General features: G+C 47.7%; 1 protein-coding gene across 4 annotated transcripts in view; it reads right to left on the bottom strand.

Annotated features, from left to right (window-relative positions):
• Window positions 1-1,180: 1,180 nt before the first annotated feature.
• Window positions 1,181-25,431, bottom strand: part of plekhg5b (pleckstrin homology domain containing, family G (with RhoGef domain) member 5b) — a 66,885-nt gene continuing 42,634 nt past the window's right edge. For all 4 annotated transcript variants that reach the window (XM_076741180.1, XM_076741182.1, XM_076741184.1 and 1 more), the window contains 18 exons: window positions 25,262-25,361; window positions 24,987-25,047; window positions 24,505-24,596; window positions 24,281-24,417; window positions 22,052-22,218; window positions 10,430-10,621; window positions 9,028-9,198; window positions 7,375-7,470; window positions 7,055-7,255; window positions 6,583-6,693; window positions 6,297-6,446; window positions 6,064-6,201; window positions 5,854-5,973; window positions 5,599-5,731; window positions 5,239-5,354; window positions 4,999-5,156; window positions 3,340-4,392; window positions 1,181-2,754 (listed from right to left, as the gene is read on the bottom strand). In XM_076741180.1, coding sequence (XP_076597295.1) covers window positions 2,745-2,754; window positions 3,340-4,392; window positions 4,999-5,156; window positions 5,239-5,354; window positions 5,599-5,731; window positions 5,854-5,973; window positions 6,064-6,201; window positions 6,297-6,446; window positions 6,583-6,693; window positions 7,055-7,255; window positions 7,375-7,470; window positions 9,028-9,198; window positions 10,430-10,621; window positions 22,052-22,218; window positions 24,281-24,417; window positions 24,505-24,596; window positions 24,987-25,047; window positions 25,262-25,361 — 3,206 coding nt within the window. In that variant the 3' untranslated portion in view covers window positions 1,181-2,744. The remainder of the gene's footprint in view (window positions 2,755-3,339; window positions 4,393-4,998; window positions 5,157-5,238; window positions 5,355-5,598; window positions 5,732-5,853; window positions 5,974-6,063; window positions 6,202-6,296; window positions 6,447-6,582; window positions 6,694-7,054; window positions 7,256-7,374; window positions 7,471-9,027; window positions 9,199-10,429; window positions 10,622-22,051; window positions 22,219-24,280; window positions 24,418-24,504; window positions 24,597-24,986; window positions 25,048-25,261; window positions 25,362-25,431) is intronic.

Below are 25,431 nucleotides of genomic sequence, written 5' to 3' on the forward strand. Positions count from 1 at the left end.
GTTTAGTTTTCATAAGCAGCACATAAAGACTAAATGAAGGCTTTACTACACGCTATCATGTAGTCCTGAGCAGATAGAAGTACACATTTGAGTGTTTATTAATGTATTTGTGAACCTCCAAATACATTTATAACAATATAGAATATTTCTTCATCGGAAATACTAATAAACATCTGCTTACATCTGCATTGTAGTGTGTTATAAACCATTAATCAGTGTTCATTTAATGCTTAGAAATCCTAAATAAAGGGGTTGAAGTTACATGTTACTGTACATTTACTGAAGTACTCTATACTCGTACTCCTCATCTTTTCACAGGGAAATATTGTAGTTTTTACTCCATTACATTCATTTCAGTTTTTCATATTTTCATCCAAAAAATACAAAAGTATATGAGTAAAAGTATTATCTACAAAACCAAAAGCACCAAAAGTAGAATCCGACTCATGCAGGCTGAGCGGCTGCTGTCACACTGGTATCAGGTGTTATTTTTGGATCATTATCACTGATGAATTTATGTGTAAGCAGCAGTTTGGTGGAGATACTTTTAATGTTTAGTATAATGGAGTAAAAAGTAGTAGTAGTTTCCTTGAAATGTAGTACTGAAGACAGATAAAGTAGCATAAAATGGAGATACAGAATTAAAGTACTGGTATCTTAAAAACACACTGAAGCACAATTCTCGGGTACATGAAGTAATGTTAAGTAATGTCACTTTTCTCCAGAAGGAGAAGGAGAAAGTATCCATGTACATTTACTCAAGTACTGTACTTCCACTATTTTATATAGTACTTCTACTCCACTACATTTCAGAGGGAAATACAAGCATCAAAATGCAGTAATGAATACTTCTGTTTTTATACTTTAAGCACATTTTGCTGCTACTTTTTAGTTTCAATGCCAGTAAAATGATCAAATACTTTACTTATAAGCAGTATTTATACAGTACTTTTACTCCAGCAGATCTCAGTACTTCTTTCCTGCAGTGCAGTACTGTTTAGAAAACTGTTCGTTTTACAGTTTCGGCTTAACGTGGTGACATAAAAAGCGATGACGCAGTGCGTTCCTGCCGCTCGCGGTCACGACCTCCCCGCTGTAATTCTTCTTCACCTCTCTGAACACATTCTTTTGCCACCTGCTGTCTGTCTGCGTGGAAAACATGAGCGAGCAGAGCGGTACGACCGGTCCGTGTTGTTTTAGAGCCATTCAGGCTCGACCTCTCCCCTCAAACCACCCCATTACGACGGATTAAACCATTAAAAAACCAGGGATTGTGAAGTATTTTCAGCGTTTTTATTCTGTAAGACACTTTAAAGTCATTCCTGAAAGAGGAAAACACATGATTTTGGTTCATAGCACATTCATGCCTGGCAAGTTGAAATTATTAAGACTACATCCACAAAAAAAATGTACAAATCATGGAAGCTAACAATATAAACAATATCTTATATATATAAAACAATAGCAGGCATAATAAATATTACACATAAACAAAAAAACTAAAAGTAAACACAGTTAACCTATTTGGTTTGGAATAAGGTTATAAATCACTGAAAAGCTGAACGTCAGTGTGAGTGTTAAGTTTCTGTTTCGGTCGATTCTTTTTCATGTTAGAAATCTCCTGGAAAGACGAACGCGAGCTCTGCGGATCCACTCGTGACAGAACATCCAACCCAAACCTTTTCTTCAATCTCTTAACCGTGTTCAAGAGCCAGGCGTCGCTCGAGTGTCGGCCGCCTTTCTCTCCTCTGTGACCACGTTCGTGCTGGTGCACTCGTGTCTGTGGCTTTCATACGTTGAGGCCTCGGGCGTGAGTGGACACACAAGCCGTAAGATATATATTTAGTGCAGGAAAGTCCTCAAAACACCTTTAGTCACCCACGTTCAGTCACCGTCTTTCAGATCAGCTCATCTCCTCATTAGTCCCACATACTAAATGTCATTAGTTCAAGCACGATTAGAAGGAAGGAAGCTGATTGGTGGAAACATCACCGTGGGTGCGCCTTGTGTTGGGAGCCGCTCGTCCATCGTGTTGGCGTGTTCACAGGAGGTGGGAATCAGTTTTGGTTCAGTCAGGAATCGAGGACCACGTATCATTCGAGCACATTCGTTCACACACACGCACACACGCACACACACACACACACATCTGTACACGAGCAGACACAAGCAGCAAACAACAAATTCAGATTCATTGTGAGACCGTGTGGCTGTAAATGTAAATTCACTCCTTAGTGATTCTTCTATTTAACATAGATAACTGTGCAATTTTCATCTTTTTTTCTTTTGTTGAAGCAAACCAGGAGTAGTACAAACATCAGGAGGACGTCCCGGGCGCTGAGGAGACTTCCAAGGCTTAGTGTCCCTCTTCTTCCCTCCACCCGGACGCCTCCTCCTCCGTCTGCAGGTGAAGCACTTCCACACCGTCCCGCCTTAAGGTCCCAGCCCCCGTAATGCTACTTCAGTTGCAAAGTGCAAGCAGTTAATGTGTCTCTGTGCCTCTCCCTTCCACTCGAGAAAATTCGGAAACCAATGCAACAGCAAAAAAAAAAAAAAAAAAAAGGGGGGGATGTTATTGTTCAAATGCAAAAATGGTGCGATCAGTGTCCAAAAAAGCAACAGGGAGGGAGAGGGCAGCGAGAGAGAGAGTGCATCTGTGTCTCAGGAAAGTCAGTCCATCAAAGCAAACAAGTGTTGTTCCTCAGTGAGCCCACATGCCACCGATCAGCTGCTTGGAAGAGTGGTTATACCTCCCTGCAAATAAGAGAAAAGAGAAAACAACATTAACAAACACGTTTCCTAAAGTTAAAAAAGCTGCATCGAGAGCCAAATCCAATTTAATTTTTTTCACATCTAAGGAATGGTTCAACATACAAGTCGTCCTAATAGACTTCTTCATAGTTTTGTCATTTCATCCTTCATCTTATTTTACAGTCATTTTTTTATGTCTATCCTGTTATTATTGTCATTATTAAGTCTGTACGCTGAATATGAGGCTCCAGCCAGAAGTCCGTTAGCTTAGCTTAGCACAAAGAGTGGAAACAGGGGGAAACAGCTAGCAGCTAGCTTTACAAAATGCACCAACCAGGACAGCTAAAGCTCACCAGTCAACACATTAATGAGTGAGCTTCAAAGGTGCCAGGCGAGCTGTTTCCCTCTGTTTCAGCATTAATGCTAAGCTAAGCTAACCAAAGCTGGCTGTTGCTTCATATTTACTGTACAGACATGAGAGCGGTGTCGACCTTTTTATCTAACTTGAAGTCTACTCTCAATCTATGCAGCATCTCGTTTAAAGTGGAGTTGAACCCATAAACTGGAGTGACCGGCGTGGAGACTTACGATGCAGTGAGCGTGGAGTTGAGGACCAGAGTGGTGCGTATCCTGTACAGCTGAGCCAGCGTCAGCTTCTTGTGCTGCTGCGCCGGTGATTTCCTCTTTTTGGGCGTCACTTCCCCCGAATCACCGGCCGCTGTCGACTCGTTTCTCTTGTCCACGCACGCAGACGGCGCCGTTTCCCCGTCTGAGCTGTTGCTTTGGGACCCGCTGCTGTCGCGTGTCCCTGCCGGCGCCGCATGGCCGCGCCTGGCCTCCGCCCTCCTCAGGGTGGCGCACAGTTTGTCGGCGGGCACGCTCACGCTCACGCTCAGGCAGTCGTCGGACTGGTCGAGGTCACTGGGGAACAGCTCCAGGCAGTTTTGGCCCAGCTCTGACATGCTTTTGCTGTGCGCCAGCGATGACGTGTCCATGACCCTGTGCTGCGTCTCAGCGCGAAGCGAGTGTGTGTGGGATATGGGGGCTTTACCGTGGAGGCGCTGCAGCAGGTTGTCCTCGGAGCGGGACAAGGCCAGCGTGGACAGCCTCTGGAGGCAGTGGAGTCGGGGCTGAACGTGAGGCCGCCGGCGAGGTTTGGAGGACTGGACTACTGACAGCTGGGACCCCACTGAGGCAGCATCCTCCTCTTCCTCCTCCTCTTCTTCTACCTCCTCTATTCCTGCCTCTTCCTGCTCCGCCTCCTCGCCCTCCCTGTCCCCCTCCTCCTCCTCGGTCTCCTCTCCCTCACTCTGGCCCTGCTGGGGCTGAAGTTCTCTCAAGAGGGACTCGGGGGAGAGGGTACCATAGGCGCTGTCCATGGAGAGGGAGCGGCACTGCGGGTCCAGCTCCTCGCCATCAGGCCCCGTCGCCTGATGGTGCTCAGAGTAAACGCTGGAGGGAACTCTGCGGGGGCTCGTGGACTCAGACTCTTGGACCTCAGACCTTTCAGACAGGGGAGCCACATCAGAGTCCTTTTCAGTGGTCCCCTCGAGGTTTCTGTTGGGGGCCTGAGGGTCTTGGTGTTCGCCTGGTTCGTCAATGTCCATCACTGACAGGGTCTCCGTGGAACCGTCTGATTGGCTGAAAGTAGACGTTTGGTTGGTTAACTGGACGATTAGGCTTTAACAACAACTTAAAATTCAATTAAAGCTGCTTTCATACAAACTTTATTCAGACTGTGAGGATTTGAGTCTTTTTATCTCATCGTTTGAACCAGAACACGACTTGAATGAATTTTAAACTTTAAAAAGTATGAATGTAGCCGCAGGCTGGAGATTTACCAGCATCAGGTTTTGTTCCTCAGAGGAACAGATCAACTTTTTGGGAGATTACTTAATGGATTTCTTGCCAAGAGTCAAATGAGAATATCAATTTCACATCTGTGAATATGAAGCTACAGTCGGCAGCTGGTTAGCTTAGCTTAGCATAAAGACTGGAAACAGGGGGAAACAGCTAGCCTGGCCTGTCTCATCCAGCCCCTCTTAAGCTCACTAATGAACACATCAGATCTTGTGTGTTTACTCTTTAATTCTAAAGATCTTTGTAAGTTGTGGTGCAGGAGCAGTGACTTTGAGTATCGTCGTCACTGTGAGGAAACAAGATCTTCTCATTCAACTCTCAGGAAGAAACCAGATTCTCAAAGTGTTGAACTGTTCCTTTAAGCTGTGTAGCTGTTCACTCCGGTACCTTGAGTTCTGCTGGTCTTTGTGCCTCAGGCATGGAGAGCTGGCAGTGGAGTTGCTGCTCTCATCCTCCTCCTCCTCTTCCTCCTCACCCTGCATACACCTCTTCAGGCTGTTCTGCTGCCGGAGGACCTCCTCGGTGCGGAGCCTCTGGAGCTGGTTCTGCGGTGTAACCACACAGCCACGTTAAGTAAACAAACCACAGAACACAAAGATTTCACAGGAGATGAAGCGGCTCTCCAACCTGGACGTTGCAGATTGCATCGATCCAGCTTCGCCCCTGGGTGGCGCTGTTGGCTTGGAAAGTGTAGGCTGCCACTGCACTCTTGAACTCATTGAGGTAGATGAGGATGAATGAACCTACAGAGATGAAAAGCACAAAAAAAGCAGAGCTAATTAATTCTGTGTGGTGTCTGCAGCTGAATCTGTAGCAGTTGATAAGATCAGCGACCTCTGAATTCTACATTACTTAAATAAAACTAACAGATCAGCAATCAAGTCATGGTTAAATCTTTTATATTTGCTCCTCAAATTTCTCTCTTTCATGCTGGTATGAACTGAATGACTGTTTTCTTTCGACAGAGTTACATCAGACGTGTCTTACCAGGGTCTTTGAGTTCCTTACAGACGACGTTGTGAATCAGGAGGGGCTGGCGGATGATTTTGACTTTCTCCACCCTTTTCACCGGCTTGGTAATTAGCAGCAGGTCAGTGAACAGGACACAGTGGACGTCCATCTGCAGAGGACACGAACTCAGCTCAGAAACACGTTTTGTTTTGCACGTTAAGCGTTTTCCGTGAAACGTGAAAGCAGATGTCGGGTGTAAAGATAAGAGCTCATCATGTGAGTCAGCCGTACCCGACTGTCTTTGCCCTCTTTCATCCTCAGCGCTCCCTCCAGGTGCAGCTGCCGCGTCTCCTCCGGTGATATTCCTCTCATGGGAGCCATCAGGTCGAAGCGGTTGTACTCCTTGAGGATCTGAGAGGAAAAAAAGGCAAAAACATGAAGCCGAATCTTACGCGAAGGCTCGTATGTGAGGTTCCGACGACGCGGGAAATCGTTGCTCACCTTCTCCACCTCCTCACTGCTGCCCTCCACAGCCTCGTAGGAGTCTATGCGGGCAGAAATGGTGGCCAGCTTCTGTTGCTCCTGACGCTGTCGCATCTGAGAGTCCACGCTGTTGATGAAGCCCTCGACTGTCGCCACCTGGAGGAGGAAACACACAGAAACACACGCGTGCTCAGACCTTTTTCAAAACATCAGAAAGGCAGCGTATGTTATCCATCTGTCCGCGTCCTCACCATGCTGTTGACGATGTCGCGGGCCGACGGCTCGTCCGTCTTCTTCAGAATACTCTTCAGCAGGAGCGGGTATTTGGTCAGTCTCTGGTGAGGCTTCGCCACCATGTCGGCCAGCTTCAGACGGTTACACTGCTTGTGCGTCTCTCCCCACTGAATTGAGCCAAACAAAGGCAGGAAAAGAAACATTTAACGAGCCAGAAATATGAAGAAACCCAACGCGGAGTGCGTCGGTACAGGGTGTACGGTGGGTGCGTGGCATCGAGGCGGGCGGGCGGGGAGAACTGACCGTGACGTAGGTCCTGAAGAGCTCATTGTCCCTGAGAAGCGTGCGCATGTACTCCATGCAGCCCTCCTCCTCCATGCAGTAACGGATGTAGGGCTGGAACCTGGAGCCAAACTGAACACACACACAAAGACAGATGGTTACTAACAGCAGCGTGAGGGAGAACACATTCACTCCTGCATCAGTCTGAAGCCAACGCTGAGCTTTTTCTGTATTTCAAATCCAAACGTGTCGCATGATGCATTTTTGACTTTACTGATAATCTTTCACTGCCTCGTGTTCTGCATCGCTCTGCATTGTTTATCCACAATGTCCAAGACACAAGACCTGCAGCACGATAACTGGTCGGCTTGTTAAATGACTTATTAGCCTGGATGTTTGATTAACAAGGCCACAAACTAATCAGTGCTCTGTCTCTGCAGACGGGGTCACGTTTTTTTTGTGGAACCTGTGAAGATGGATTCTTTTCACTGACCGTCCTGAAGCCCTGCTGCAGGTCAGTGGGGTCGAGCAGAGCGCGGGCCTGCCTGGCCTTCTCCAGCACAGGCAGCATGACCTGGTTCCACAGGGACGTGTGGAGGCGGACGATCTCCTGGATGTTGCTGAACAGCTTGGCGGGCTCCACCTCCGTCAGCAGGCCGCTCTCCTGCAGGTTCAGCAGCCCGCACAGGAACAGCTGTGGAGGGCGACAGAAGAACATGAGCTTCTAAACCGTTTTATCCGGACGTGAGCGGGACACTAAGCTAACATGAAGCCTTTAAAGCCACAGCGTAATTATTTTTCAGTTTCACTTACATCAGTGATGACTCGCAGTTTCTTTATGTAGGTGGCCTCTGTGTGCAGCAGCTCCCATATCGCCTCCTGCTGGTGGAACTGTCGCCTTGTGAGTGTCTGCGCACACACACACAAACACACACACACAGATTAGGTGAGAGTCGTCATTAAATTATGTTCGTTGGAGAAATCTTTCCTCATGGAGCACTTGGCTTTTTCTGCTGGATGACTTTTTGCTGGTGTAAAGTCAAAGTCTGTGACCTGATTAGGGATTTCAGAGTGTGTATTTCCACAGCGAACGGTGTCATCGCATTTCGTTTTGATTGCAGCTGCCATTGTATTCAGAGAGTCACAATTTGGATAACTGTGATAGCAGAAAGTGCAGTGCACGGGGACACAATATACTGAGGGATTTATTTATTATTTACCAGTCATATTTTGAACTTGTTGTTCCTTTAAGAACATCTGCATAAACGTAAGAGATCACACTGTGCACGGGTTGAAACGGTGAACTTCACCAACCAATCAAGTAGCATTTACATTCACGTCTGTCCAGACTCATAGTGTATGTAGTGAAGACTTTAAAGGAAGTTATCACCGTATCGACATGTACGATTCCAGTGAGAAACATGCCGTCTTTGCTCAGAGACTGTTTCCACAGAGGACTGATAGAGAGCTTCATCACACGGTGCAGCGACAATCACCTGAAGCTCAACATCAGCAGAACCAATCAGCTCGTGTTGATGCTGCTGCAAAGAAGCTACAGCGTCTAAACTCTGACACTTCACACACATCTTGAACCCGGCAGCTCAAAGCAATCAGCACAGTTTCAAGGTGGACGCCCAGGATTACTGACCCGATGTGAAGTACAGTCACACTCTGTGTCCAGTAACTCATTAACAACCTGATTACTGGACAGCATCTGGAAATTACCAGCAATCAAGTCAGTAAAAAGTCTTATGTAACTGACCGTCGAGGTGAACGTACAGTGTGAGAGACTGTGACATGGCCCCGTCTCACGGTGCCGGTAAGTCGTGTACACATTAACAGCTGGAGGCCAGCGACGGCGTGCGATGGGCGTTATGAGTTACATCAGCGGGCACAGTTAAGTGTTTTATAAGCGTCGTTCTGGGAAAACAGACATCAGGGCAGGTGGGACAGAGATAAATGAAGAGGAAGTAAGAAGCAGGATGTGGGTACGTATGCACTGCAGGCGATCAGCTGCCAGTCAGTGGTTATCAATGTGAGCATTGATAAGGGGTCAGAAAAGATGGACGGGGTTATGTAACTTCAGCAGGAGATCCTGTGATTTTTTCCCACTGCAGGTTTAAATAATAAGTAAAAGTAGTACGTTAGGATGTAGAATTTTCCTCCTCATTCTTTGTGCTTTTTGTGTTGAATTGTTTGGGGGAGGATTGCTGTTTTTTTTGCAGGTCAAGGAGGGACAGCTCTGACGCGTCACACATCCACCAACTTAAATCTTAATGTCACTGTTTCCCCTCATGTCTTTTCCTTCACTGTCTGTGCGGACACTGTCGTTCTGAATGAGGAGTGTTTGTGGGCTTCCACCATGAATGTTAAGAGCAACAAGAGCTAACAGCATGACAGGCTGCAAACCTCTTCAACATCAGCATGCAGACCCTCCCTCAAACACGCCGTCTGTGTGTGTCGTACCTCTGAGTTGTCCAGCAGCATCTGCCAGCTGTCCTCCATGGCCAGGTTGGTCTCCTCCTCCTCCTCCTCCCAGGAGTCCTGGTGGAAGGAGAGCTGCCGCGGCACCTTGGGCAGCCCGAACAACGTGTAGGAGTGGAGTTTGCTCTGCAGCTGCTCCAGACGGTCCAGCTCCTGCCATGAGACACAGACCAATTAAAAAGCGCGCCTAATTAGTCTGAACAAGGTTAACGGAGACAGCTAGACGAGACGTGAAAGGAACTGTCCTCTTCTGTCCTTTGTGTGTGCATTTCTTGTTACAGCCAAACTGTAAGTAAAGATGAGTGCACGCATTAGCATATAAATCCTGTCTTTACTGGCGCCTTAATTCTTAAATCCAACAGTAGCTGCTATTCAGGCCTTTGTTCAGTCTGGCGGGCTTGATGTAGTTATGAAAATGAGCTCTGTGCATTGAGACCACTTTAACAATAGAAGGCCAGGGTGTGGGGGTAAAAGCTACAGCGTGGAGGGGGAGGACGGACCGGTGGTCTGTGGTTCATGAACCTTTAGAGTTCTGCGCTCATTAATAGCGACAAATTGTACCACAGATTTAGGAGTAAAGTGATCAGTGACCACACCCTCCAGTCCTTTTCAAAGTTTGGTGAAAAGAGAGACTGACAGCGGTTCCTCCCCGCAGTGTGGAGGGTGCAGGAGGTCCAGGTCCGGTGAAGGATCTCTGGCCCTGAAGGGGTTAAGGGCGACACTCAGGGTGAACAGAGATGAGCCGGGAAGTGACAGGTGACTGACAGATACTGACTCTGTGTGACATCTGCTGCTGTGCAGGATGTGACCTCAGGAGGGAGCGTGTGTGTGTGGGCGTGTGTGTGTTTGCTTTAATGGAAGAAAAGTCGATTATCGTTGAAAACCTTTGATACAGAAGTTAAAAGAAAGGTTTGACATTCTGGGATTTCACATCTTTGTTGATTAGCTTCAGAGGGTGTAGAAGGCCGATCGTGTGTGTTGGACGGAGCCGGGCTGTTTCAAGCCTTTATGCTAAGCTAAGCTACAGAGATGAGAGGCGCTAACTCTGCTAAAAGAGTTATTTTAGTTAATTTTTAAAAGAACACACTGGATGGAACTGAGTGAGGCTTTTCTACTCTTTTCCAGAGCTGCATGTGAGCCAACAAGTCAGGAGACGTTGAAGGGAAATGACCTCACCAGGACTCGGGGGATACAGCCTTTCCGACCCCCTCCCACTGCTGCTTGCTACTGTTTTGTTTGCTTTTTAAGGTTTTTTTTTTTTTTTTTTAAATCTGAGACATGTCTGGGCTACAAACTTGCCTCCTACAGCTTTTACAAGTTCTAACCCCGAGCCAAGAGAAAGTGCACCACATCCACGTGGTCGCCGCTGCCTGATCGGCGTTACCTTGCCGAAGGGTCCTGCTCCAGCGTTGGAGCTGAAGAAGCCGCTGAAGCGGCTGGCGGCGCGGTTCTTCCAGCTGTCGGGCCCGGCCCCGACGCTGGGCAGAGAGCCGCCGATCTGTCCCAGAGCATCCGGGGTAGGAATGTTGGTCTCCCCCAAGAACTCGGTCATGTTCTTCCTCCGTCGCGCCTGACCCTGCGAGGCAGAGAGGACAGACGAAGAGAAAACTTTACACAGTGTAAAACAAACAAAGACATGGAAGAAGATGGCCGGGCACGAGCGACTCGGTCACCGCGAGAGGAGGAACAAAAGTTTCCAGCCGGACGTATGGAAAGAGACAATGAAGGAAAGGGAGAAATATACAAGGACAGGATAAACAGGAAATCAGAGGGGAATTCTGTGCGAGGGATGACATCAGCGGGACCGTTACAGCCACCCTGATGATCAGACACAAACAGGAGAGGGAAGGAACGCCACTTCCTCGCAGCGAATGCTCATTACATCACAAGGAGCAGGCGGGAGGTTGTTCCATAAGGGCAGGCGGCCCGGGTCTGGCTATTGTCCCCCCTATCCCCCCCCCCACCATTGTCAGCCTGTCAGCAGGCCCCGGCGAGCACCCTCGCTCACGCAACCTCTGTCCATTTTACGAGCAGCCAGCAGAGCAAACAAACAGGGGCCACCTCAGTATCTGAGGAAGCAGTTGTTTTTGCCGTTAAGAGTGAGGAATCTGCTGGTGGGGAGTCTGGCCACAGTCAGGCCACTGACCCCCCCCCCTTCAAACACAGTGACAAGGAACTCACATTCCAGGACACTGACACTGCTGCTGAAACTGACCGGCCATTCCACCGAAATTCTTTTCCTGATCATCACCCCCTGCACGCACACACACGCACACACACACAAACACACACAATGCACTCAGAACACCTCTGCCTGCAGCTGCTGGACTGTTCACAGACACAAAGGTGTGCGTTTGGTTTCAGATGTTTCCCTCGAAGCCCCCAAAAATGTCCATTGATGCAGAGAATACAACGTGAAATCAGTTACGGGGCTTTGCTGCTGTATCATTAATACAGTAATCACACCTAAAAGAGTACTCCGCTGCACAGCCAGAGAGTCGACCAATGACAGACAGTTTGGTCTGCATTGGTTGCAGCATTTTCAGCCCAGACTGAAGACTCATCAGCCTTCATGCAAAGCCACACGAGGCTTTACACACCAAGGCCTGTGAATGTGTGTGTTTAATGCTCCCCTTTAGAGTCACACTTACTCAGGACTCCTTTTCTTTAACTGATGGTCAATTCGAGCATCTTTTGAGCGGAATACTGACCGCAAACAAAATGATTAAGTATTTTTAAGCCAAACAACCTGCAGTCTTCTCAGACTTTGATCAACTCCTCTCTTCCTTCATCTGAACGATGGCGGCCGGACAGAAAGACGACTGTTTCTGGAGCTGTTACTGAGGAAAATAACTCAACAAAAACGGGAGCAGAGGCGGTCAAACTTTGAATAAATAAAGACAAACTGCACGAACAAGCAGACAAAAAAAGTGTTTAAAAGAAAGCCTTCTGTGGTCGTGCGTGCCGGCTACGAGGAGTAAATAAGACTGCAGATAAAGACTTATCACAGTATATCGGTTTCTGGCATGTATATGTAACAAAATGAAATGTAAATATTATGAAAAGCTCCGCTCAAATTGTTCTGCATTGCACAGGTTCCCATTTTAGGAAGAATGTCCTCGGCCTTTGTGAAAGCACTTAACTAGAGTAAAAGCACACAAGTGGCCTGCACAGAGGGCATGACGAGGCAGTAAATCTGAGGGGGGGTCCTTCAGGTTTTCAAAGAGATTTTAGTCCTTTTATCGTTTTTAAACGATGATCACAGACAAGAGGGACTTAACTGCAAAGAGACGCGTTGGCTTTAAAACAAAAGGCAGAGTGAAAGTGACAAATTAAGAGTCACTTTAACGAAAGAGAAACCAGCCCGGAGCCGTTCGGGGGCTTTTTAAGGGGGAAAATCTGGGCCAACTGGTCAAGGACACAGGTGACAGGAAATGTTCAGTTTCCATAGACAAACAGTGCTGACAGCTCCGAGCGAAGTGAGACCCTGTTAGAGGAGACTGTGCTCGCCGTACGAGGCTGATATTTATTCTGAGAAGACAGAAAAAAGCAGATATGTTGGAGACGTTTCCCCAGATCACCTGCAGGAACCTGATCCTGAGAAATAAGCTGTCCTGTGGTTAACACGTTCAGGAAGCAAACATCTTGGAAATCACTTCAACATGAAACTGGTTTCTCAAAGACAAAGAGACGGCCGGGAAGTTGTAATTTAAAGGACACGGACAGAAGTTTCCCACCACATCAACAGTGCTCACCATCGAAGCCAGAGGCATGTCAAAAGTAACAAAAACCATCCTAATCCTCCAGCTGGACTCATGGATCGCAGCCCGCTCTGGAGCCAGCCGCTGCGCTCTCTCAACTTCTAGCCTCCTCTCTCCGTCTCCACCTCCACCGTCAAACACATCCACGCCGTCCGGACGGGAGACGCCGAATCAGTCCGAGAAGCCGAGCGACGACTGCAGCGCTGCCGCGTTATGTCCCCATCCGGAGAGCGCGGCGCTGAGCTTCACGTGGTCCTGAAACGTCCCGTTCCAGCAGACGGGGTCCGGGTTGCTCACCGAGCGTGGTGTCTGGGTGCCGCGTCCTGCCGTGCCCGACAGCAGCTTCTCTTTGAACCGGGACGCGTCTCTGTCCTGTCCTGCTGTCCAAACAGTCAGCGGTTGCATTTCATACAGACACTGGCCTGAAGTCATAGCAACCAGGAGGATCCTGCCTCATTGTGTTGGGCAGGAAAGAGGAGGCAGGACCCGGGCCGCCCAAAAAAAAAAAAAAAAAAGAGGGGAAGGCTGATCTGAATATTTGGAGGTGGAGTCAGGGTGGCAGCCTGCAGGGAGCTCCCAAACACATCCTGGTGCTCTTTAGGTCAGTCAACAGGCTGCAGAAGCAGACGTAAACTATCCCCTCACTTCTTCTAAACACACCAACCATCTTTTTACCAGTTCATGCAAAATGACCTTTCACCCCAGCATCACCAGAATAAAACCACCACAGTCACGGGGCGCGTGAACGCGGATGGGACGCCTCATTCTTCGCTCCCATTTGAAGTCGCTCCACTATTCTTTGCGCTATCTCAAATCGCGGTTTTGCCTGGAGCCCTTTAGACAATGCCACGCAGGCTGGTCAAAACAAGGAAAGAAAGTGGGCCGATAATGGCCGAACGGGAAATCCCCTTTGTTTACTCACACGTTTCAGCACATTTAACAGGCCGCTCATGTCCCGGCCGATAAGGCGCCTCCTCGAGGAGCAGCGCGAACGTCTGGAAACTCTGCAGAGGTGAAGCTGTTTCGTTGAGCGACAGGAAATGAATCGGCAACAAGTCGAGTAAAAACGAAAAACAAGGACTGTCCAGTTTACTGATGATGGAAGTCGGTGGCACTGGGTGGACAGTCGCTGTTTTTCATTTTCACTCGACTAATGGCCGCCGTCCTGTCCTGACCCAGTGCACATTCATCATTCTGGTTGGTCCATCTCTGCTTCCAGCTGCTTTTTTTTGCAGGTTTGATATCAGTGTCAGCTGAATATCTCTGGGCTTTGGACTCAGAATGTGTGATAGTGAAAATAACTGTTAACATTCTGGTAATTGTTATCAGAGTTTGTTGTATTCCTGCATCTCATAACACTGAAAAACTTGACTTCAGCTGAAGCGAACGGACCCTCGTAGTAACACTGAGCTGCTCCAGTCACGTCTGCCTGACTAATTATGTTTACAAGGTCTCCCTTGTGCCTCCTGTGTAAACCTGTCAGTCAGGACAGAGGGCAGCGAGATCCCGAGCTCTCTCTACAAAGCCTCTCGGGGGGGGGGGGGGGGGGCAGTTAGGTTAACGATATCAAGCCTCGCGTCCCCTCACAGCCTTATCTTATCAAGGTGGTTTGTGGCATTAACCTTGGCCTGGAAAGGAGAAAATCTTTAAAAGGGATTGTATTAAAATAAGTGGTGACAAAGAGCAGCAGAGCACAGAGACCCCCCCCCCCCTTCTGTTTCTGCCCCCCGCTACTGCCTCTATGTTGGCCAACTGATAACAACTCCCCTTGATCAGGTTTGATTAATGGTGGGAAAACAACGTGACCTTCCTGACAGTCTGGACACACACACACCGACACAGGCGCTCACTCACACACTCACACACTCACAACCAGGAAACAGAAACTAAAAGAAACGCGGGTGGTCGACACACGCTGCACGTTTCAAGGCCTTTCAGTCCCTTCAACCCAGGCCTGATGACCGCCACGACAGTGACACGGGCTGAGGTGAGAGCTGCAGAAACAATGCTCCTGTTACTCGACCCCCCCCGTCATGCACGGCTAATATAATGAGACCCCAGCCGCCGTCACACTTCACTAAATACACAATCACCCACACAAACAGGGACATGTGAACACTGAACTGACTGTTTTCATTGATGTCCTGACTGAACTGTGTCAGTATGCTCAGTCCAAACCCAAAATATATTCAGTTTACTGTCATGAATGACAAACAAAAGCTCAAATCTTCACATCTGACAAGCTGGAAATATTTTGGCAACTGGTGCAGATTCATTTTCTGTGGATGCATTAATCGACTCATAATCACATCTGTAAAACACATTATTGGTGCTGCCAGCGGCAAGAAATGACTCCTTTTCTCGGTACCATCAGTCTTAGAAATGCACAGACGTGTCAGCAAACGTCTCACCTGACAGTCAGTTGGTGCTGCTTTCGCGTCAGGAGGAGGTGACTCAGGAATCTCTGAGTCCACATGCAGCAGGTCCCAGCTGTGCCAGGATGTCAGACGCCCGAAACGAACCATTTTCCACAGACGAAAAAAAAAAAAAAAAATCCCCAAAACCTCAGAAAACAAAAAGATCTGAGTAACCAAAAAAAAGCACAGAGGTAATTCCAAAAGTCAGGAAGAATCCATTTCCAGGAAATCACGAAGCAGACTGAAGCATCGCGGCTGCTCCTGAGCGCTGCAGGCCAACAGTCACCGACAACAATCACTAAGGTGTGTGTTCAACCTGCAGCAGTCTCCTCCTTCAGGCATCAGGGCAACTTCTTTGTCTTTGCAGCACACACACACACACACACACACCTCCTACTCAGCATGAAGCTCCTCCCACACCATATGGGGAATAAATAATAGGCTCCTAACACCTTATATAATTAGTTCAATAAGCGAGTGGCTGCCGAACGCATGAGTCAGCCTCAGCATCACAGACAGAGCAGACGAGCTGGATTCAGACAGGAATGAGTCTAATTTTAGATCCAAACAGCCACACAGACAGGAGCCAGTTTTGAGAGGTTAATGTCAATAAACACAGAGCTATGCAACCTATTAAACGTCCAAATGATCTAATTATGTAACTCACATTGAGTGATTAAGAAATATATGATAATGTACTTCAGGACTGCAGACATTCACTTTAAATGATTCATTATCAGGCGATGGTGAGTGAATGTCTAGAAATGTCTCGTTTTGTCTGAGCAAGGGGTCCAAAACTCAAGATATTCACTTTAGAGTGACATAAAGCTGAGAAAAGAAGCTGAAATCGGAGAATATTTCACTTTTTTTTTTTTTGCTTGATTAACGACTGAAATGATAAACCGATAATTCAAATAATGCAAATTAATTTTCTGATGACTAATCACTGCAGCTCTGACACTCTGATCTTCAGGCTGTCCTTACTTCACAGACTAACACTGACGGCAGGAATAAAACTAAACTTCCTGCACGCTCGAAAGCAAACTTTAAATCTAAATCTTATCCTCTTGTACTCCTGCCAAAGGCCTTATCAACTCGGCCGCTGACACTTCTCACTCCATTAACAAACTCTACTGGCGGCTGTGAGGAAGCGCCTCGTGTTTCAGCTGGACTCTTCAGCTTCAAAGAGGCAGCGAAGCCCCGTGTGACCGCCGCTCATTCAGCCATTGTCATTCAAAGTGACTCTGTGCTAATCGACAATTGTCCCCATTGTGAGCTATCAGAGAGAGAAGAGGTGGCTGCCGGCCGCGAGGAACAGTCTCCGCTCATTTCCATCCACAGCTGAGCTGCAGGTAAAAACACTGAGCTGAGCCGGTCTGAAACTCAGCTCATAAATAATGACAATTGCCGCTGTCGCCGTCTTCCGCCGTGAGTTCACCGAGTGCATTGTATGAGCTGAACCAGCCGCACGAATACAGTATCATTCAGAACAGGCTTTAATCCCTCCGCGGTGAAGAGAATGTGCTCTGTATTTGGTTCAGTGCGCAAACAGTGAGACGCCGGGACACTCCTCTCACTGTCTCAGCAGCTGACATGTGGGCTCGCTGCGTCACGGCAGCGTCTTCAGCCCTCAGGTGCTTTCGGGGCTTTTGTCAGCTACAGTATTTTCCAGGAGTCTTTGTCTATTATGAAACAACATTATCTACCTCTGCTGTCGTTACATAACAAACTCTTCCACGCCCGCGGCAAAGCCGGGAGTCTGTGCCTCCACGCCGGAGGCTGCAACTCGTGTTTAGCTTCATTCTCCGTTCACAAAGTTTTTCCACAATCGACAACAAAAGGACAGACTGTCATTAGTATCAGTGTCTTCATCACACCTGAGGTTCAGGAACAGAACTGAAATAAAGCTTTTATGAGTTAAAGCCAAACAAACCTCGCAAATTATTAAAAATGGCAAAACAAGCAGCAAGTTTTCTTCTTAATAAAACAACTAATGATCATTTACATCGTTTACAGATGAATGGATATTTTCTCAGAGGTCAGTAAATAGTGGGACACGCTCACGTCCATTCACTCACAGCGTTTGACATCTTTGCTTCAACTGATCGATGATCAAAACAGCTGCAGATTCATTTTCTGTCTGTTTTGATGTGAACTTTAAAGGAGTTGTTGCAGTAACACCAGTGAGGAAACGACAGCTGTGTGTTCAATGAAATTCTGCTGTTTTATTTTTAAAAAAAAAGGCCAAATTTCTCAAACGTTAAACGTCCAAACACAAAGAGAAATTGCCAACACTTGGACGTAAACAGGAAACGTCTGATCAGAGAATAAAAGACAACGTTAGGTGTCTGATCAGCTTTCGGTGCGTTCAGGAACTCTGTTTAAAGACAGTGCTGAGCACAGGAGGGTTCCCTGACGTGATGGAAGAGTGCATTATGGGAGGCCTGAGCCATGACACACAGATGGAGGATCCATTACTTGACATGAACTCCCTGGGAAAGTGAAAATCATCCAACTGCAAACTGGAATGTGATCCTGGTAGCTGTGATTTGCAATGACTGGCTGAAATGATCGGAGACATGGGCTCTATGTATTTAAGTGGCCTCAGAGGCAGAAAGTGGAGGGCGACGGAGCGGCGGAGTGCTGTATCCAGTGTGCTGTGGCAACTGATGGTTGTGGGTTACATAAAAAGGGCCGAGTGTCAAACAGCGAGGATCAATGTGCTGAACGCTTACTGGAAGCCCCAGAAGAGCCACTTATCTTTATGACGACTGTAAAAGTTGCACTTTCTGTTCTCAAGAAAAGGAGAGACAAGCGAGCGCCTGCACTGTGTGTGTGTGTGTGTGTGTGTGTGTGTGTGTGTGTGTGTGTGTGGGGAAGCCCCTGAAAACTGCTGCGACAGTAAAAGCAATGTCAGTAATGTGCATAAGGTTTTGTTTTTGCTTCTTCGACCTGTCGTCGTGTCGTTCCGCCTCCGGACATAAAGCATCCTGAGCTCTGACCCTGGGGAAGAATGACTCCGACAGGCCGAACAGGTCAAATGAGTCACAGCGTGTGCAGTGTGGACAGGAGGGGGATCCCGACCTTCCAATGCAGTTTTGGTTTCGTGAAGTTTTCAGACAGTAAAATAATCCTGCAGCAAAACATGATTACGGGACGGATCTCATTCGCTCATCAATGTAAAACAGGGTGTGTTGATTCTTTCTAACACCCCTTCACACTGAGCCCCGCGGGGCAAAAAGGTGAACTTATTTTAGGTCCTTCTGAAAGGTGATTCGATACGCTGCTGATGGTAAGTGTGTGAAACTTGCATTATTTGCTGATGGGGCAATAAGTGTGAGGCGCAGGCGGGCAGCGCTGCTTCATGGGAACTATCAGAGGCTGGAATGCGTCTTCCACCAATCAGAGAGCTTGGCCGAGGCTCCCCGTTGTAAAATAATCAATCTGGATCATAAGGGCTCTCTGCAGCGCATCGCAATCCTGCCAGGGCCTGTAAAACGTAACATGCATGCCATCGTAAATCTGAGAATACCTCGCTGAGACAAAAGAGTAACTCTGGACAGAAAAGGACAGGACTTGGCTGTGTGTCCTCTGAGGCCTGGCACAAGCCGCTGCCATGCCAGGCCACGAATCCGGTCACCAGGCAAATATCTGAGCTTCTTCGAGCCGAGCGCTCGATTCCATAAAAAGCAGGCACACATGCGTTTTATGGTGCGTGCCAAAGCTGCTGCCATAGAAACTCAAAGACCGCACTCAGTGCCCACATGTCCAAGGAGAGCTTTGTCCTACAAACAGTGTTCATAAAACACGGGCTGACACCCAAAACGGATCACAAGGTTTCTGCTGAGTCTCTACAAGACGGAAGTATCCATAGACTTCAATGAGCTCGGGCTCTGTGGCAGGAGACTCTTATTTGGGTCAAAGAGGGAAATAATTCATGAGTCATTCTTCCCAAACAGTTCAAAGACTGAGAAGTGAGAAACGGAGGGCTGCAGATCATTTCCATCATCTATTACTCTGCTGAGCATTTTCTCAGTTTAACCAATTAATTAATAAAATATCAGAAAATCGAGTCAATGTCCAAGAGCTCGAGGTGACATTTTCATACTGAACACCCAAATATATGAGCAGTCTACTGATACATTTACTATCATAACACGGACATCTGAATATGTTTCACAAAAATGTCAAAAACCTTTTTTAAAAACTCCTAAAATGGCATCAATGCGGGAGCTGACTGTGTTGTTGTCAGATACACAAACAGATGCAGCAGCTTCCATCTGAGTATCAGGAGCAGGACATGACTGCCCCCGTGAGGAGTGCGCCACAGCTGACTGTATCCCTCCCATCACTCTGCACACTCACAGCCTGTAACGCCGACATGTCTCTACCTGCAGCGTGGGCTCACTGAAATTCTCTGGCAGAATTCCTCCAGGGGAATTACGCCGTCTGATGGCCCAAACCGAATGAAATACAGCGCTTCAACGCGGTGAGATACGACTGCATGACTAAAACTCCACTTTCCTCAGCAACCTGCAGTGTTTATGTCTCCGCTCGATGAGTAATGGAAGTGACTGATTGCTGCAGATGGCATTAAAACGCTTTAACCGAGCCACTACCCGCCGCCCTGCCCAAAGCCATGATGACATCAAGTCTGTTTACAGTGTGTGCACGTACACACACACACAATCAAACTCACCTGAACGTGGGTCTAGACTTGCCTCAAGGGTGTTTAACAACCAATGACTTGTTTGAAGCAGCAGGACAGCTCACGAGCTAACAGCCTAAACCTGAGTGAACACCAAACCCCAAAAAATGAGGCGGCACAGCTCAGTTTATCACAAAGAGACAAAGAGAGACGCTCTGGGTGCTTTAGCTGCTTTTAACAATCAAAAGAATCAACAGTGCTGCTGATATCAGAGATCCTGGCTCTGCTACTACTCGCTATCAAATCAGCAGTATTAATACTTTGGGGATGGAGCCGCCCACCCTGCGTCCGTGTCCTTCCAAACAGGAAATGCTTCCACAGGGCACAGTGACGACAGCATCAACATGATTCAAGTTTGAGCAACGTGTTAAAGGTCTGGGAATAAGTGACAAAACATCTGTTGGTGTAAAAATGACTGTGCTCTGCCGGACTGGATGTTGGTTAACCAGCACTTTGTTCAGCTGCTCTTCGGTGTCAATGCCGTCACGCAGAGGAAGCGACTTCAATCCCTCATTTTTAAATCATATTGTTTATAAAATATTCAGCTGCTGAGCTCATAAACCTGTCCTGTTCTGTAGCTGTTGTAAATATTGTGTTGTTGTTAAGATCTTTGGGTTTTAGAGTCGCGGTCAGACAAAACAGGGAACTGACTGTTTGCCAATCCTCTTCCTCCATCACAGCTTAGAAACCAAAACAGACCTTTGTTCAAAAAAAGGCCGATCCATGACGAGCACATCCACTGTGTAGTGTTCCCCTGCGTGTGGAGGCCGATCCTGCGTGTTCTCATAACATAAAACCAATAGCGGAATTGCTTCTGTTCTGCTCTTCGCTGGATTTGAGGAAGTTTTCACTGCAGCAACCAACTCAACGTTAGCCAAGATCGCATTATGTGTCTCAAATACGTCGGTCCTCAAACTGAAAACTTTATTTCTTGTGATGTTAAAACTAAAAACATCCCATGAAAACAGTCTGATTTTACATTTTTCCCCTGTAGGACGAACTAGCTCTACACAGAAACAATGCAGCGCCTTTATTTTTATGTCATTCCACTGTTTGCTTGGGACACGTTAGCTTTAGCCTCAGGCATGTTAGCTTTAGTGTCACTTTTGTTTAGGATGCAAGTAGCCATAAACTGCATATTTAAGACCCCTTTACATCGGATTTGCTTAAAAACGAGTCAGCTGGAGACAGCATTTCCAACCATGTCTTTCAACTGAATGGTAGCTTCATTAGCTAGCTAGCTACGGCTGGAGAAATTTGCTAGCGACAGTGATTACCACGGTCACCAGCTAGAAAAGAGAAGTGTGCTTTTGTTTGAAACCAAGGGCCCATTTCAGGGGGTAAATCTGCTGCTGTGATCATTAGAAACTCAGATGTGCTGAATGGGAAGCGGAGGCTGACGCAAACAGCAACAGAAACTGAGGAACATCTTTCACTTTTCAGTAGAATATTAAATATATCATAGCAAACAGCTATGTCATCTTAAAGAGCCGGACCTCCGGGCCCATGTCACTGCAGTCCACAGTGTGCCAGAACATGAACCTGGTGACTGTCTGCCCTGTTTCCATGCTCCATGTTTGGCAGCCAAGTGGATCAGGATCCTGCAGACCTCAGTCAGACCCTCAGCATCACTCATCGGTACCAAAACAAGCACTTCCTGTAGCTGCAGGAAGTGCTGAAGTGGCACAGAGTGTTCCTGAGTGAACTCATCATCACAGTGTATGAGACTGAAGGGATCGGTCGGCAGCACCGAGCGGGCCGGCGGGCACAACGCGCCGCTGGCAGGACACCCAGTCGGAAATCCAAAAATACATTCCCAGGTTTGTGCTGGGCAGATAAAGATAACGCAATACGATGAGGTCATGATGGGATTACCATGAGATACTACACTGTCTCAAGGCATGATGGGAGTGTAGGAAGAGGAGGTGAAGTGATGGAAAACAGTGAAGGGTGTGGCGAAGCAGTGCGAGTCACTGGGTGTGTCCGTGTCTGTGTTTGTTTTACAGGGGTGGCGTATTTTGGTTTGATGAGCCTGACAGACACTTTGGTTTGTTTTGAAGTGGAGCGTCAGACGAAATACAGCCGCTGTCGAACGATACGACTACAATGATGCAACTCACCAACAGATCCACGCTTTCCCGGCGTCCCAGAGATCCATGCTCCACCCTCTCGCTGCCCGGGGTGAGGATGTAGGGGCTCTGACCCGCAGACGGCTTCATGTTGGGCAGGCTGAGCGACCGCAGGTCCTTCACACCCTGCTCCACCTTCAGCTCATCGCCCTGCCGTGCTGAATGGAAAAAAAAGAGGCGGTAAAGAATCCTGTGAACTGAAAACCTGCGCAGAGCTCAGATCATTTTGTGTTTGTTTGTTTGTTTTCCAGTGCAGGAGCCACTTCGGTCAACGCTGGAGCGCGTCACGTAAAGTTCACTTTTCTTTGTTTTTTTTTAGATTTTGAGTCATTTTGAAGTGAGCACCACACCCAAAGTATTGCACTCATTGTTTTTTCTTGAAGTTAAATCCTTTAACAGGCTCTTGTAAACACTGTGGAAGGGATAATACCAACCAAAGCAGGACAATCATGGACTTAAATTAAACCTGTTGTGGCCTCTCCGGGGCTGCTGAAACAAGTTGTGGACACAACACTGACATATGACCAACTTCATGGTGAGCTTGTTCTTAAACAATTGTCCAATTACACATCCAGCAGAGACACTATCCTCCATCCTGAGCTGTGTCTGTAGGCACCAGGTGAATTTAAGGCCAATATTTATTCTCTTTTAGCCCTGATTTTGGTCTCCTGAGGGAATTATCGGGGTCTTCAGCTGCAAAACGCTCCTCAGCTAGTCGCTAACTTTGTCTGTCTGTGGTTTGCTGCTGGCTAAGTAGCCTACAGCCATTTTCTGCCTGCTGCAGCTGAAAACAGCGCAATGAGGGCGGTGAGGGTGGATCAAAACACTAAGTTAAGGGCTAAAAAACCAAAACAAGGTGAAAAGACGCTGAAATGCTTCATGTAGCTGAGGGACCTCATCAGTGCAAACAAGGCTGTTTACATACAGTCATATTATTAATCTAAAAATACTGATTACAACTCTAGAGATTTGATGGAAAGTTAACAACACAGAACAACACGTATTCTCAGTCGCCCTCCCAACACGTGATCAAACAGCTGTGGACTGCTGGCCCTCGACCTCTGTGTTTCAGACTGTATGTAACTCCAAACCGCGGTCGAGCGGTGCGAGTCGGGATGGTGACGCTTTCAAAAGAATAGCAATCAGTCATGGCACAGGATCTCTTTTATGGAAGGCTTCAATAGGCCTTTGATCCAGAGACTGCAGCAAGTGTAGCAGCAGCGACGGCAGCGAGGAGGCACCATTCCCAGTTTCCAGGGAGGCATCGAGGGAAAGGGCGCTGGCAGAGTCATCGCGATGCCACTGCGTTATTAAGACTCATGGGAAACTTAATAACACTTCTGGACCAAGAAGTTTTTCCTTTGCAGCTCAGATGACTTTGAAGGATGCAGACCATCCTTTTTCCTCCCCGTCAGGAACGTGGTGTAAGAGGAAGCTGGCCTCCCTCATCAGCGCAGCTCAGTCATTGTTAAAGGAGCACAGATGAGAATAGCGTGACGTCTGAGATGCAGCATGACTGCACAGCACGAGACCGAAAGGCTTCCCGCTGTCTGTGGACGATCAGCGCTTTCTACTGCCGCCGTCAGAACCCATCCTCAAAGGTTAACGTGTGAATGTTTTCAACTGAACGCTCATTACGTACCAGCAGCCTTGTTGGAAATCTCTCAGTTCCATTTCAACTATTACATGCCGCCGATGGATTCATGACATGAAATCCATTTGATGTGGGATAACGAGGGATATTTACCGCACCTGCCAAATCAACACCAAGAATGCAAAAGTTCCCGTAATTTCTGCTACGACTGAAAATGCAAATGAGCTCAGCTGCAGCTGATCTGATTAGCATAACGTGCAGCTTAATGAGATCTGATGCTGGGCTTTTTGGCACATCAAAGTGGTGGAGTACAAAAGAAAGTGTTTCTGCTGCTGCACCCGACACGCTGCTTATACAGACGAGGCTTCTGGACGTGCAAGTGGGGAATATGTTCTGCTGAAGGAGGGCTGTGTGTGTGTGTGTGTGTGTGTGTGTGTGTGTGTGTGTGTGTGTGTGTACATGTATTTTGATCCGGCCTGACATTTTCTAATAAAACATTTCACATCAGATGTTAAATTTTAGACTGTTTGGTCTGTGGCAGTGGTCAGTCCGCAGCGACAGATCAGGGTCGTATGACTTTTCATCTCCGAGCCTCCCAAGTTTGTCTAAAGAGGAACGCCTTTTACCTTTGACTTTGAGGTAGTGTCCTCCAAAACGATACGCCTCGAAGTTGAGGGACAGCGGCGTGTTGGACTGATCCAGGAACAAGTCGACCCGGGACAGCTCGATGCCGTTCCTCTCGAACACTGGAGCTAGCACCTCTCTGGTAACACACAGATAAACAAGAAGCTGTTAATTATGGCTCAGACTCTTGCAGCACACGCCGTGCGGCCGCTCGTCCTCTTCTTACCTCAGGGTTTTCTTTTTCATTGCAGGTACAATTTCTGTGTTTATGTCCACGTTGAGATCAAACTTTAGGCTGAAGCACTCCTTGCTGGGGTCCTGCGGGGAGAACACACACACAGTCAGTTTACACAGGTGGGGCTGCAGCTCTGCCGGCCCACCACGGGCTCCTGCTGTATGTGAGCTCTCAGCAGATCCACAGGGGGGCTCCTTCTCACTGCGCTGCCTGACTCAAAGAGCAGCCTGGGAGATGCCATTATGTTATACCATCGCTGCAGAGAATAATGGCGGCTGCTTTCGAATTGCACAACTCTCTGCTTGTGCCAGACGCACACAGATGAGTGGGCGACAAATGACAAATAGGGTTTACTTCCCAAAATAATCTTGTAAAGTCTTTCAGATGAAGAAGATGTGGTCTCCTTCCAGGAACAGAAATGACAGAGTGGTTTCATGGGGGGCACGTTTATATGTGTCTGCATGGTAACTTACATCAGTGTGTCGTCTCCGCGGCTTCTTTTTCACCAACTTCATCCCCCCTGTTTTACGCTCCCTGCAGAACAGTTAGACACACGTTACCACACCTTTCACATGCCAGTTCTTAAAAAGAACACGAGAAACGTCCTGTTCAACGTGACCGTGGAGATAGAAACCTGTCAGACACACAATTCATGGCTGTAATTCATCCCCCACTCTTAAAAGACGAGAGCTCTGCTGACAGGCAGGAATACATGAACACTGGTGTGATGTAACGGAGGGTTACCGACCCGCGGTCATTGCTCCCCTCATCCTCTTCCTCTAGGTCGGAGGGGGGGCTGGTGCGCGGGGGACAGGAGCGTGTGGACACGTTCCGAGCCAGGATGGAGGCTAAAGAAAACACAGCAGTCATTCCTTCTGTTGGATCACAACTTAAAGCAACTTTTAGTGTCAGGCTTTA

This window comes from Chaetodon auriga, chromosome 10 (genome assembly GCF_051107435.1).
Source record: "Chaetodon auriga isolate fChaAug3 chromosome 10, fChaAug3.hap1, whole genome shotgun sequence".
Lineage (NCBI taxonomy): Eukaryota > Metazoa > Chordata > Actinopteri > Chaetodontiformes > Chaetodontidae > Chaetodon > Chaetodon auriga.